General features: G+C 45.4%; 1 protein-coding gene across 1 annotated transcript in view; it reads right to left on the bottom strand.

Annotated features, from left to right (window-relative positions):
- Positions 1–1,681: 1,681 nt before the first annotated feature.
- The window catches only part of LOC147729836 (uncharacterized), a 102,072-nt gene continuing 91,129 nt past the window's right edge, over positions 1,682–12,624 (bottom strand). The window contains exon 2 of the mRNA XM_086954036.1: positions 1,682–3,030. Coding sequence (XP_086810162.1) covers positions 1,682–3,004 — 1,323 coding nt within the window. The 5' untranslated portion in view covers positions 3,005–3,030. The remainder of the gene's footprint in view (positions 3,031–12,624) is intronic.

Here is a 12,624-nt window from a genome sequence, read left to right as displayed (position 1 = left end):
TATGCACTCCACATCACCCTGGGTTAGACACTGGCTATATGCAAATCAGCTCTGACCCTGTGCCCCACGGGAACAGTCCAGTCCGAACTACCAAGCCATGTCTTTCCCAGACCGGAATCAAAGCATCCAATGACCGGTTTCTGGCTATCAGCCTTCATTCAGCCTGGATAGCTTGGCTCCAGTGGTGTGGACAGCCTGGGACTCACGTCTGAGTATACCCAGCACACTCGGGGTGAAAATTGCAAAAAACACAGTTGATGGACAGAATGTAGAACAATGTCATACATTCACCCCAGTACAAGGATCTGGGCCTAAATCCATCGTTTTTTGCACTCCACACCACCCTGGGTTAGACACTGGCTATATGCAAATCAGCTCTGACCCTGTGCCCCATGGGAACAGTCCAGTCCGAACTACCAAGCCATGTCTTTCCCAGACCGGAATCAAGCATCCAAGGACCGGTTTCTGGCTATCAGCCTTCATTCAGCCTGGATAGCTTGACTCCAGTGGTGTGGAGAGCCTGGGACTCACGTCTGAGTATACCCAGCACACTCGGGGTCAAAATTGCAAAAAACACAGTTGATGGACAGAATGTAGAACAATGTCATACATTCACCCCAGTACAAGGATCTGGGCAGAATGTAGAACAATATCATACATTCACCCCAGTACAAGGATCTGGGCCTAAATCCATCGTTTTTTTGCACTCCACACCACCCTGGGTTAGACACTGGCTATATGCAAATCAGCTCTGACCCTGTGCCCCATGGGAACAGTCCAGTCCGAACTACCAAGCCATGTCTTTTCCCAGACCAGAATCAAGCATCCAAGGACCGGTTTTTGGCTATCAGCCTTCATTCAGCCTGCATTCTGTCCATCAACTGTGTTTTTTGCAATTTTCACCCCGAGTGGGCTGGGAATGCTCAGACGTGAGTCCCAGGCTCTCCACATCACTGGAGTCAAGCTATCCAGGCTGAAGAAGGCTGATAGCCAGAAACCGGTCCTTGGATGCTTGATTCCGATCTAGGAAAGGCAAGGCATGGCTTGGTAGTTCGGGCTGGACTGTTCCCATGAGGCACAGGGTCAAGGCTGATTTGCATATAGCCATTGTCTGACCTAGGGTGGTGTGGAGTGCAAAAAAGCGATGGATTTAGGCCCAGATCTTTGTACTGGGGTGAATGTAAGACATTGCTCTGCATTCTGTCCATCAACTGTGTTTTTTGCAATTTACATAGAGAGAGGACACAGAGATTTAACAATGGCCCCTTTAGAAAGAGGAAGCCAGTAACTTCGTGTCTGTTTACTGAGATGTGGTTTTCAATCATATTGCTCGTTTTACCACACCTTTCTAGCGGATTACAGCTGGTTAATGCTTATTTTTTTAATACAAAGCATAGAGCAGCACATTTTCTTATAGGAAGAGATAGAAAAATCCAGTGGTCCCAGCTCCCCCACCATGTAAATGTTCAAAATCTCAGCTATTTCCATCACTGCGTGTAAGAATGAATGGTTGACACACATACTGGTTACACAGGCATTGTATTATAATTTGGATAGCCCCTGAGATGAAATAAGTTCTTCTTGTAGGTACTTTGCCAACATATAGAGCACAAGTAATGGAGGATACAACTTTCAGACATTTTATTCATGTTTCTTTTTTCCATACCCAAAAGGACCTGTTTTACATGAAGTCTTTCCTAACCGCCTTCGAGCTGCTAGCTTTCCGTGTTATCCGAGGTTGGGTCAAAACAGAAGATGGTCTGTGCTGTGTTTTGCTAAGGCACTGCGCAGAGAAGCCTCTCTGTCTTTGCTTGCTAGCGCTAGGACAGCCTTGCCCTGTGCACATTAAAGAGGTCACCTGACGAAGGTTCCGGCTTGAGCCACATAGACTACGTGGTGCGTAGGCACTCCGCAGAGAAGACACTTTGCAGCAACTTTCCTCATGTGCCTGAAAACTAGAAGAGCATTTGAGGCGTGAGGGGCAACATCTATTGTGGCCCAGGTGTGAATTCTTGGAAGCAGAAGGCTTACTTGTTTTTGTTGCCTTGGTCAATTTCTGGGAAAGAGGATGCACAGCAGAAGCTACACTTATTGCGAGATGTTCAAAGCTGGTGGTGAGCCTCTCCCATCGCTCTCTGTCTATTCTCCGTGCTTCCTGTTCCTCAGCCTGCCAGCCCTGGCACTGCAGCCGCCAGTCTTGCAGCTGCCCTAGTAGCTCCTTCTGATTTTGCTCCAATATCTTCACCTCCTCATGCAGTTGCATCTCCTTCTGCTCCTCCAGCTCAACCAGGCGGCGCATGCATGTTCTCAGCGTCACTCGCTGGTGCGTGTGTTGTGTGCCCCCTGTCTCCTGGTCTTCTGGAGGGTCAAGTTCTGAGCGACAATTTGTTTCTACCTGTGTAGAAGTGTTGCATGTCCTGGTGCCAGTTTCACTGTTCTTGGTACCATGCACCACCACTTGACTTTTTTGGGCAGATGAGACTTTGTACTTCTCGTCTATATATGATGTACCCTCAGAGTTTTGTTCCTCATCCATTCCATTTACTGCCAAAGACATTTGAGCTATCCTCTGCAAGTTACCATGTGCTTTGCATTTGTGTGCCTTGAATCTGTATGTTGTACTTATGGGCAAAGTGGAAGAAAGTGGTATAAGCAAGTCTTTCTTTTGCTCAGGTCTATCATTGTCCGTGTTAGTGCCAGCTGCAGTGCTCACCATCATCAGCCGAGGTTCTGCCTTAAAATACCCCTTGGCTTCATCTCCAAGCATAAATGTCTGAGGTAAAGTAGAGTTCTTTGTAGCCGAATGCTGTCCTCCTTCGGGCTGTTGAGGGTTGCTGCTTGTAGGAGACATCTGTAACTGCACTTCCTGAAACCGGTCAATATGAAATAGACCAAGATCTAACGGAGTCGTGTTTGTCGCCAGGGTCCAAACTGATGGGTCTTTCTTGACGTGGGCATAGCCTGGGCTAAGCATGATCTCATTCATTGAGTAGAGCGTTTCCATCGGAATACTGCTGGCACAGAAGGGACCTGTAGAAAGTGTAACAAAGCAGGGGTTAGTCTTTCTTCTTTAAAGCTTAGCAGTCCAGACAGGGAGATATGCAATGGGTGATGCATCCTTCCTGCTCTGTCATTATTAGGCGGAGTTACTCTGGCTCTGATTACATGAATTGCAGGTGTGCTACCTGGATCTCCTGCACCCAGAAAGAACGGATACCAAAGATACCCGCACTTCCGGGATGGAGCAATATTGGCCCCTTACGAGTTATGTGAATGCGGAAGTACATGAGGGAATCGGTGCTTCTACACCAGTTACCACATGATTTTCACAATTATCGGGCATCTTAACCACTGCACTTTCGCCTTCTTTTAGTAGGAGCGACTGAAAGAAAAAGAAAATGAGAATATGAACATGACTGAAGTGGAAATGACAGAAAATAGAAATAAAATGAAAGAGAAGAGAGGTTGAAAGGGACAATGAGTAAATTAAGAATTGAGAAGAAATGGGTCAGTTTAATATAATATATAATGTGTGTGTATACATTTCTAAATAAAAACAAACATATAAACATATGTATGTATATAAAATATACATATATGTGTGTATATATACATATATGTGTGTGTATATATTTATATATATATGTAAACCTACATATATATACATACATACATTCTTCACATTTGTTATAGGCGACCCCACCAGTCTAATATGTGGCCCGTAGTGTGCGCCCCTCCTTTAACATCATTTCGAGAGATGCCATTGGTTGAACCAAGAATTATTGCCCATTTATATTAGGTCATACTGATTTGCATATAATCATGTCTGAACTGGGGTGGCAGAGGGGGCTAAAGAACGGTGATGGATTAAACCCAGATCTTTTGACTGGGTGTGAGTGTTTGATTGGTTCAGATGCTCCGTCCATTACCACCCCCTTTTGTACCGCTTTTGGCTGCCATAAGTGTCGCAGGGTATGCTCAGACGTGAGTCCATTGCTCACTTTGCCACTGGATTCAAGCAAGCCGGGCTGAAGACGGCTGGAATGCCAGAAACCGGTCCTCGGAAGCTTGTTTCCGGTCCAGGGAAGGCATGGCTTGGCAGTTCGGGCTGGACTGTTCCCATGAGGCACAGGGTCATACTGATTTGCATATAGCCATGTCTGAACTGGGGTGGCAGAGTGGGCTAAAGAGCGGTGATGGATTAAACCCAGATCTTTTGACTGGGTGTGAGTGTTTGACTGGTTCAGATGCTCCGTCCATTACCACCCGCTTTTGTACCGCTTTTGGCTGCCATAAGTGTCGCAGGGTATGCTCAGACGTGAGTCCCTTGCTCACTTTGCCACTGGATTCAAGCAAGCCGGGCTGGAGACGGCTGGAATGCCAGAAACCGATCCTCGGAAGCTTGTTTCCGGTCCAGGGAAGGCATGGCTTGGCAGTTCGGGCTGGACTGTTCCCATGAGGCACAGGGTCATACTGATTTGCATATAGCCACGGCTGAACTGGGGTGGCAGTGTGGGCTAAAGAACGGTGATGGATTAAACCCAGATCTTTTGACTGGGTGTGAGTGTTTGATTGGTTCAGATTCTCCGTCCATTACCACCCCCGTTTGTACCGCATTTATATCAATCCAGCACAGCCCAAAGAGCCCGGTTACACGGATTTATTGAAACCTTCCTTCATAACTATTTAAAAGGCAGCAACATATGCAGCTACTAAAGTCTACAAGGGCAAGTAAACCACAATTTCTGCATGTGCGAAGTTCCAGTACTGAAACCCTGCATAGCTGCCAACTGTCCTATTTTTGCCGGGACAGTCCCAGCAAGTTGGAGAATGCCCTGGGTAATTCACTATCCCAGGACAGCCCCAGCAATTGCACTTTGGAGAGAATTGCAGGGAATTGCGATGAGAATTTCAAACTTTAGGCCAAAGAAGCCGAGTTGGAAAAATTCTCCAATGCAGCTGTGTGGGAGAATGTATCCAACTCAGCTACTTTGGCCTTTAAGTTTGAATTTCCAGTCTCAATTCCTTGCAATTCTCTCTTTATTGAATAGACCCTATAATCTGCGCTATGATAAGTAGACAGAGTTAAATTATGCTAATTATGTGGGTTGGGCTGAGTGGGCGGAGCTTTGGGGCAGTGGGTGTGGTATATTTTGAAGTAAGTAATTTATAGCTGTGCTGCAAAATGTCCCTGGATTTTTTTTTCAAATATTGGGAACTATGCCTCTGTCATTGTAATCCCTGTCCTTTAAAGGAAAGAGGTTGCAAGGCAAGAAAAAACTTGCCCTTTGTGAAAGATGAAAGGCATTTAATAGATTGGACCACTCATTCCTTACATTATGCAAGGCTGACATACCATGGAAAACTGGCATAGCTCTGCGTCTCAATGCAAAGATTTCACTGTTATAAAAATTTATATTTTACTGAGCTGAAATGATAGTGCAAAGATGAAGGAGCATGGCGGGTCTGCCCGCCTCAAAAGAGAGATTTAGGGCCTCAACCTGCCACTTATCTGTTACAATTTATCATGACCCGCTACCTCTGGCAGAAGTCTTCTTTGCTGCCTGAAATATATTGAATGATACTAATGTCTTAGGTGGTCATTAGGATGTCTGGCGGATTGCCTCCACCAGGCTGGCAGTGGCCACCGCTAGCCTGGCGGAGGCAATCCGCCAGACATCCTTCCCTGAATTCCCCCCGCCATGTTACAATGGCGGGGGGGGACCGCAGCGGGAGAAAACACCGCCCGCCTGTTTTCCGCCCTGGTCGCCTTGCGGCCGGGGCGGAAAATGATTAATATGGTGGCTGTGTCTATTAGACACCGCCAGCCATATTAACATGGGCTGTGTTTCATGCTTTTCCGCGGCGGCAATGCCGCCACAGAAAGGCAGGCGGTGTTCACTCTGGGGGCCCCCTGCGGGCCCCCCAAGTGAAGCAGGGTGGGGACATGCACATGGGGGGTACTTGTGGTACCCCCCCACATTTACTTAAACAAAACGGCAGGCACCGCGCAGTGCCTGCCGCTTTGTTTATGTAAATGCTGCAAAGCATTTATAGTATTGTGGCGGGCAGTGCAGAGAGCACCGCCCGCCACAATACTAAAAATACAGGATGTGCCCGCCACTGTGGCGGGCACATCCTAATACCCCCCGCGGGACCCCCGTCCTTATGGTGGGCGGTCCCATTTACCACGAGGATGGCAGGCGGGCAAAGTCCGCCCGCCATCCTAATGAGGCCCTTAGTGTTCAATGAGATTGTGTGAGGTAGGGGGAGTGGAGACTCCACAGCATCGGATTCAATAGGACAAAGTTCCCTGAAGGTGAGGACCAAGGATCAAGGCACTGGAGCTCAGTCAAAAAGCTGCTGCCTGCTTCTTGCTGGCCTTTCAGGTATATCAACCATGCAAGATTTAATTTCATGATTCTCATCTTTGCTTTTCTCCAGCCTCATTTGTTTAGAATTTTTAGTATATCTTTTCCTAGCTTTCCATAAAACCTCTCTCTCTCTACACGACGCTCGATTTAAGAAAAACAGATCATTAACAGGGCAGGAACATCAGCTGAACAAAAGCTCGCATGAGCACGTTGAAGAAGATTTACTCGTTTTGACATATGGCATAGTAATCAAGCAACAGTCCATGTGATCAGTTCAAGTGCCAAATTCTTGCCAACATCTGTTTCTCAGCTATTATTTTTCTTTATTCCTCTGACGACTCTTTTCTATGACAGCAATCAGTGGCTTAATTCGTGCTAAACATCAACAGTATTGAAATCAATTCAAAGAGTAGTCCTGCTGCTAAGTCTCATCTTGATTTCCATGCCAACAAAGGAAGTGTTGACTACGTGATGGCCATGTATTACTGATTCCACCGTGTAGATTGACTGGGGACAGTGATGCTTGGGTTCGTTAATCTGCTTTAGTTTCATCCTGGAAACCTATTTTGCAAACTGCTGCTCGTTTGGTTTCTAGCACTGCTGCTGTTTAGTTTTACATTGGTTACCCTTATGCCTGAGAATGAGGTCTATGATTGCTGTATAATTTTCTGGCTCTAGCTCCTGGTCACTCTGCCTACCTTGCTATCAGGAGGTCTACCAAGAGAGTAGGAGGAAACTGGTTCACTAACTAGAAAATCCGAAGGTTTGTCATCTCACTTTCTTAAAATAGATGTTCTTCACTGTAGCGTCCTCCACAGCCCGGTAGCATGTAAATTAATTATGCCACACATGGAGTTCGGTATTGCACGTCTTTATTTCTCAGAGTGTAACCGGTAACTGCAAAGTACTGCATCATGAATTTTATTCACCACACCCAGTCACTTACCTCACAAGACTACGGAGTCTGTTAGGGACATAGGGTCCGGCCTTCTAAGTTACACAAGACACTTCATCTCCCCATTTGGTAAATAAAAAAATACAAAATACACATCATAGTTCCTCAATGAGTCATTGAGGCCCTTGAACCAATCTTCCAGATCTCGTGGTGTGAGGAAGAGGAGACATAGGAGAAACAACTGCAGCAGGCACCAGTGATGCGGCCACTGGGGCAGTTTTGAGGCTCTCCTGGCCCTCTGATGACATATTCTCACTCTGGATGTCTTGGACCGACTGACTCTGAGGCAGGTGCGTGAAATGTCAGAAATCCCTCGTAATGGACTTTACTGGACAGCAAGCAGTAACCATGTGCCCCTTACTAGGCACAACTTGCAATGGATTGGCCTCAAATGGAGCATCAGATTTGCGTTTTTGCCGCTGCCTGACAAGGACATGATCCCCTTTCTGAAACGTAGAGTCCCTAACACATCAAAGCTTGCCTGCATAAGTCTTCATTTTGGACTTGTGAACTGAATCAGTTAGTTGAATTGCATTGGCATCAATTGATCTTTCCGTGGTCCACTGAGCCACCTGTGTAGCCAAGCCTCTCCCAAACATCAAGGTGGCTGGGCTTTCACCAGTTGTAGAACAGGGGGCAGATTTGTAGGCACGAAGAGCAGAATGAAAAACTGATTTGAGCTCAAGTCCCTCTAGCACAGTGCGCTGGACAGCCTTCTTAAGAGTGCTCATAAAAAGTTCAACAAGTACCAAATTAAAGTCTCCCATCCAGATTATTAGACCTTGAGTTGTTAGGAGGTGGCTCTGAATTTTATTCAGATATGAGGGATCATCCTGATTAGGACCGTAATAGCCAACCAAATTATATGGTCTGCCCTCTAGACTAACTTTAGCGTATAGCCACCTACCACTAAAGTCTTCCTCATGGGCAAGAATCTGAGCTCTTATTTGCTTTTTGAAAATTATTAATATACCACGAATATTCGCATTATGGTTGGTAGAAATAAAACAGTCTACCCATCTGATTTTACTCAACATTTCCCTCACTTCGTGTTGAAGATGTGTTTCCTGAATGACGATGACCTGCGCTGGAGAGTCCCTCAAATATTGCAATATTCTATACCTCCTACTCTTAACACGCAGGCCATTGACATTCCATGACAAGAATTTTATTCCCCTCAGCTAATGTCCATACCCCTACCCCAACTCATTAGGTAAGTATAAAAATTACATCTCCCAATGCGAATTGAACAAAACAAAGATGTATTTGGTATGATTTGTGAGTGTGGAACGGTGACTGATCGATGAGGATATTTTACCGTTTTATCCCTCCCCCCCCCACTCCCCTCCCTGGAAACCCCCCCCTTGGTTAATCTGGCCGTTGGTGCCAGATTTGTCTCTCTAAGGAGTTCCCCTTTGCCCAGCTCTGTTACATATGTGAAATATAGTCCGGCATACCTAGATAAGTACTTTTAGGGGGAAACCGTCATAATTATAGAGAGTAGTAAAACTAGAGGTGGGTAATTGTCACAAAAATTTCCAGTCTGAGTTAGTGCTCTAAGAATTTTTCCCTTTTTATTTGTTTGCATATATTATTATTATTTTTTTTTCTTTCCTTTTTCCTTTTCCTCTTTTCCCATCCCTATTTTCCTTTTTTTTGTGTATATTTAAACATCTGTGAAAATCCCACTTCCTCAATCTCCCTTCTTTTGTATATTTATTCTATTTTTCCCCTTTTTTTTCTAGCATGTCTTTTATCTCTGTATCTCTGTGTCTCCCTGCTATTTTGTCTGAAAGCTTCCACTAGATGTTTCCCTGTTGATGGTTGCTAATAGATGTCAGAAGTTCATCTGCCTCCAGTGGGGAATGGATGTTATGCATTTTATTGTTATACATAACCCTCAGGAAGGCACGAAACCTCATCTGGACAGTAGCTCCCAGAGCCCTAACCTTCTCCATTTTCTGGCCTAACTCCCATTGTCTATCGAGGGTAGTTTTCGACAGGTCAGACCTAACAACATAAGAGAAATCTGGAGCTTTTAGAGCTGTAGATTTAAGTGCTAAATTCAATATCTTCTCCTTAACAGAATAGGTTAGGAAGTTGACTAGGATCTTCCTTGGTTTAGATCTCCCCTGTTTTAAATGGAACAGATCTCTGTGAGCTCGTTGAATGTCTTTTTCCAGGTCTTCAACAGATTCCTCCAGGTTCAGGGACTCTTTAAGCAAGGAAGCAACACATTTTTTCATTTCACCTCCCTCTTTTCCTTCTGGAACTTTCAAGATTCTGATATTATTCCTCCGTGAGTAATTCTCCAAAGATTCCACTCTCTTTTTTTCCCCCAAAGATCCGATGATTAAGCCCACCTACTCAATGGTTCAGTATTGTGGTCTGCCCCGATTTCGATATTTACATACTGGCTTTACTGGCACGAAGTTGCCTTGAGATCGTTAATAAGATGCATGGTTGTTCCCACCAACTCATAAAAAGTTCAGCCTAGGTGTGTAGCGGCTCAATCTCCAGGGAATTGCTCCCAATGGCAGTGAGCTGGTCGGGTTGTCTTCTCTGCATCTAAGGGACGTAAGTTGGGCAGATGAGGGTTAAAAAAAAAAAAAAAAAAGTATAACAAGGCGATTATTAACCTGTAGCCATATAGGTGTGCTTTTCTGATACTTGATATTCAAATGAGTAATGAAGGGGCCGATTACGATGGCGGGCGGATGCTGCTGCAAAAGGGACAGCCCACCATAGGTGCTGGGGTCCCGCAAAATTAGTTAGGATGAGCCCACCACACTGGTGGGCGCATCCTGTATGTTTGTATTGCGGCGGGTGTCAGCACCGACCACAATGTAAAAATACAAGTTTTGCATGTGTATGTACACCTTGTACATGCACATGCAGGGGGGTACCATAGGTACCCTCACGTGCAGCACCCCACCCTACCCTGACCCCTCCCGGGGTTTAGGTGTTAGTTTTAAAAAATAAAAAATAAAAATATATAATAATAATATAAGAGGCTCCTAGAATTGGACCTTCTAAAATCCTGTTCCCTTTTACTTTATTCGATCCTAACTATACCTACCTGTCATGTCTGACATGGATTCAGATGACTCTATCGCTAGCTCCCCTAACCATACCAATGACTCTTTTAAAATATTCCTACAAAAAGAGATGAGGTCCTGCATGATGGACAGGTTGAAGGAGGTCATGTCATCTAAGAGACCCTTCTTACAGGAACATGATGAACATACTCCTCGTGATCCTGAAGCTGTATGCTTAAAAAACACTAAAAAAGTCAAACATTGTGAAGACACTATTAGAGGTCGCGGTACCTCACTTGACCTGGGAGGTCCTAGCACCTCGCGCTCTATGGGAGGCCCCCGCACCTCAAAAGTTACTGGTGTCCCTCGCGACCCGAGTAGGATGGGTGTTCTTGGTGGCACGAACCTGGCTGGTGTCCCTAGCGACACAAATTTTAATAGTGCATGTGATGATGCTGGTACCGACTCAGACGAAGACGAAGTCTTCAACGATCCTTGTGATGAGTTCATCTTTGACCTGGATGACCAAGATCTGAACGACATGGATTTTAATATCCATTCAGAGTCCGACTCTTCTGCCCCTCCTAAGGATGCCATTTTTGACCCTTTGGGTGGCAAAATGTTTTCTCCCGACAGCACCTCCCACCCTAATATTTCTAAATGGTTTCCCCACGATCATGTCTCTAAATGTATTACCAGATGGCTAAGAAATTCTCTGGAAAGAGAGACACGTAATGCCCTAAGATCCGAATGCCTGAGACCCTGCATTGAAGACAAGGTCTGCCAGACCCCCAATCTAGATACTGACTTGAGCGAGCTCTCAAAAGTTGTCAGGATCGTCTCTTGATGTTCTCGGGCCCCTTACTAAGATTCTCGATTTGGCTGAGGAATCTTATATCTCCAATTCTCCCCTCGACACTAACCTAATTAGAGGCTGGAGCCCAAGAGCAATCGTTTTGCTTGGCAATGCTAATTCAGGCCTTAATATTGAAAGGAGGAAAACCATCCTCAACAAAATTAATCCTAAACTGGGTGACCTTGCCGAAAAGGAACCTTTAACAAACCAAAGGCTCTCCTCTTCAGTGAGGATATGATTAAAACTATAGGGAAGTACGTTTCCACTTTCATTGCCCTAGATAAGGCTCAAAATAACATGAGGCGTGTCTTCAGTTGTAATTTTTTTGGTCAGGCCGGAAGAAGGGGCCGTTCTTCTGGCCGCGGAAACTACCGCCCCTTCTCATCCAGTAGAGGCAGAGGTGCTATGGGCAGAGGCTTCTACCCCTCCAACCGACAATTCTACCCCCAGAGAGGCAGAGGTTCTCGCGGCAGAGGCTTCTCATCCCGAGGAACTCTGAACAGCAACCCTCCAAGTAAGTCCTTCTCTCTCCTCTTCCCTTCCAAGGGTCGGGGGAAGACTCAAACACTTCTATCACGTTTGGAAATCCGTAACTCAAGACCCGTGGGTTCTCGAGACAGTTCAAGGGTTCAGAATAGATTTTGTGAATATCCCTTTTCAAACACATACACCCAACCCCTTGGTTCTTCCATTGGAACACCTAGAAATTGTCAAACAGGAAATTTTCTCTATGCTTCAAAAAGAGGCTATTATCGAGGTTCCTTGGTCTCAAAAGAGATTTGTAAGCACGCTTTTCTTAGTCCAAAAGAAGGAAAAAGGGTGGAGACCAGTTATGAATCTTCAAGAGGTAAACAAATACCTAGTGTACAGACGCTTCAAAATGGAAGGGATCCCCCTCCTCAGGGACCTTCTCCTTCAGGGAGATTGGCTGGTCAAGCTGGATCTAAAAGACGCATATTTTACCATCCCTATGGCAGAAGATCATCAGCCCTTCCTTCAATTCATATGGGACAATCGCCTTTTTCAGTTTCAAGCCCTCCCTTTCGGGCTTTCATCCGCTCCTTGGTGTTTCACCAAGATCACAAGGACAATTGTCTCTCTCTTGAGAGCGAAAGGGATCCGCATCATTATCTATCTAGGCGACATTCTCATTATGTCTCAGTCTCACTCTCAACTCTTGGAAGATCTCATGATCGCCATGAATCTGATAGAGGATCTTGGCTTCATTATAAACCGGGAAAAATCCTTTCTTACCTCTTCAAAATCTCTAGAGTTCCTAGGTTTCACCGTAGACACCTCGAAATGTCTCCTCCTGCTTCCCAACAAGAAGATCGCCAAGATTCGGAAAGAGATCAAGTTTGCTCTAAGACAGCAATCCCTCACTCTTCGAGAATCGGCCAG

This window comes from Lissotriton vulgaris, chromosome 2_1 (assembly GCF_964263255.1).
Source record: "Lissotriton vulgaris chromosome 2_1, aLisVul1.2, whole genome shotgun sequence".
Lineage (NCBI taxonomy): Eukaryota > Metazoa > Chordata > Amphibia > Caudata > Salamandridae > Lissotriton > Lissotriton vulgaris.
This window is presented reverse-complemented; position numbering and strand designations above follow the sequence as displayed.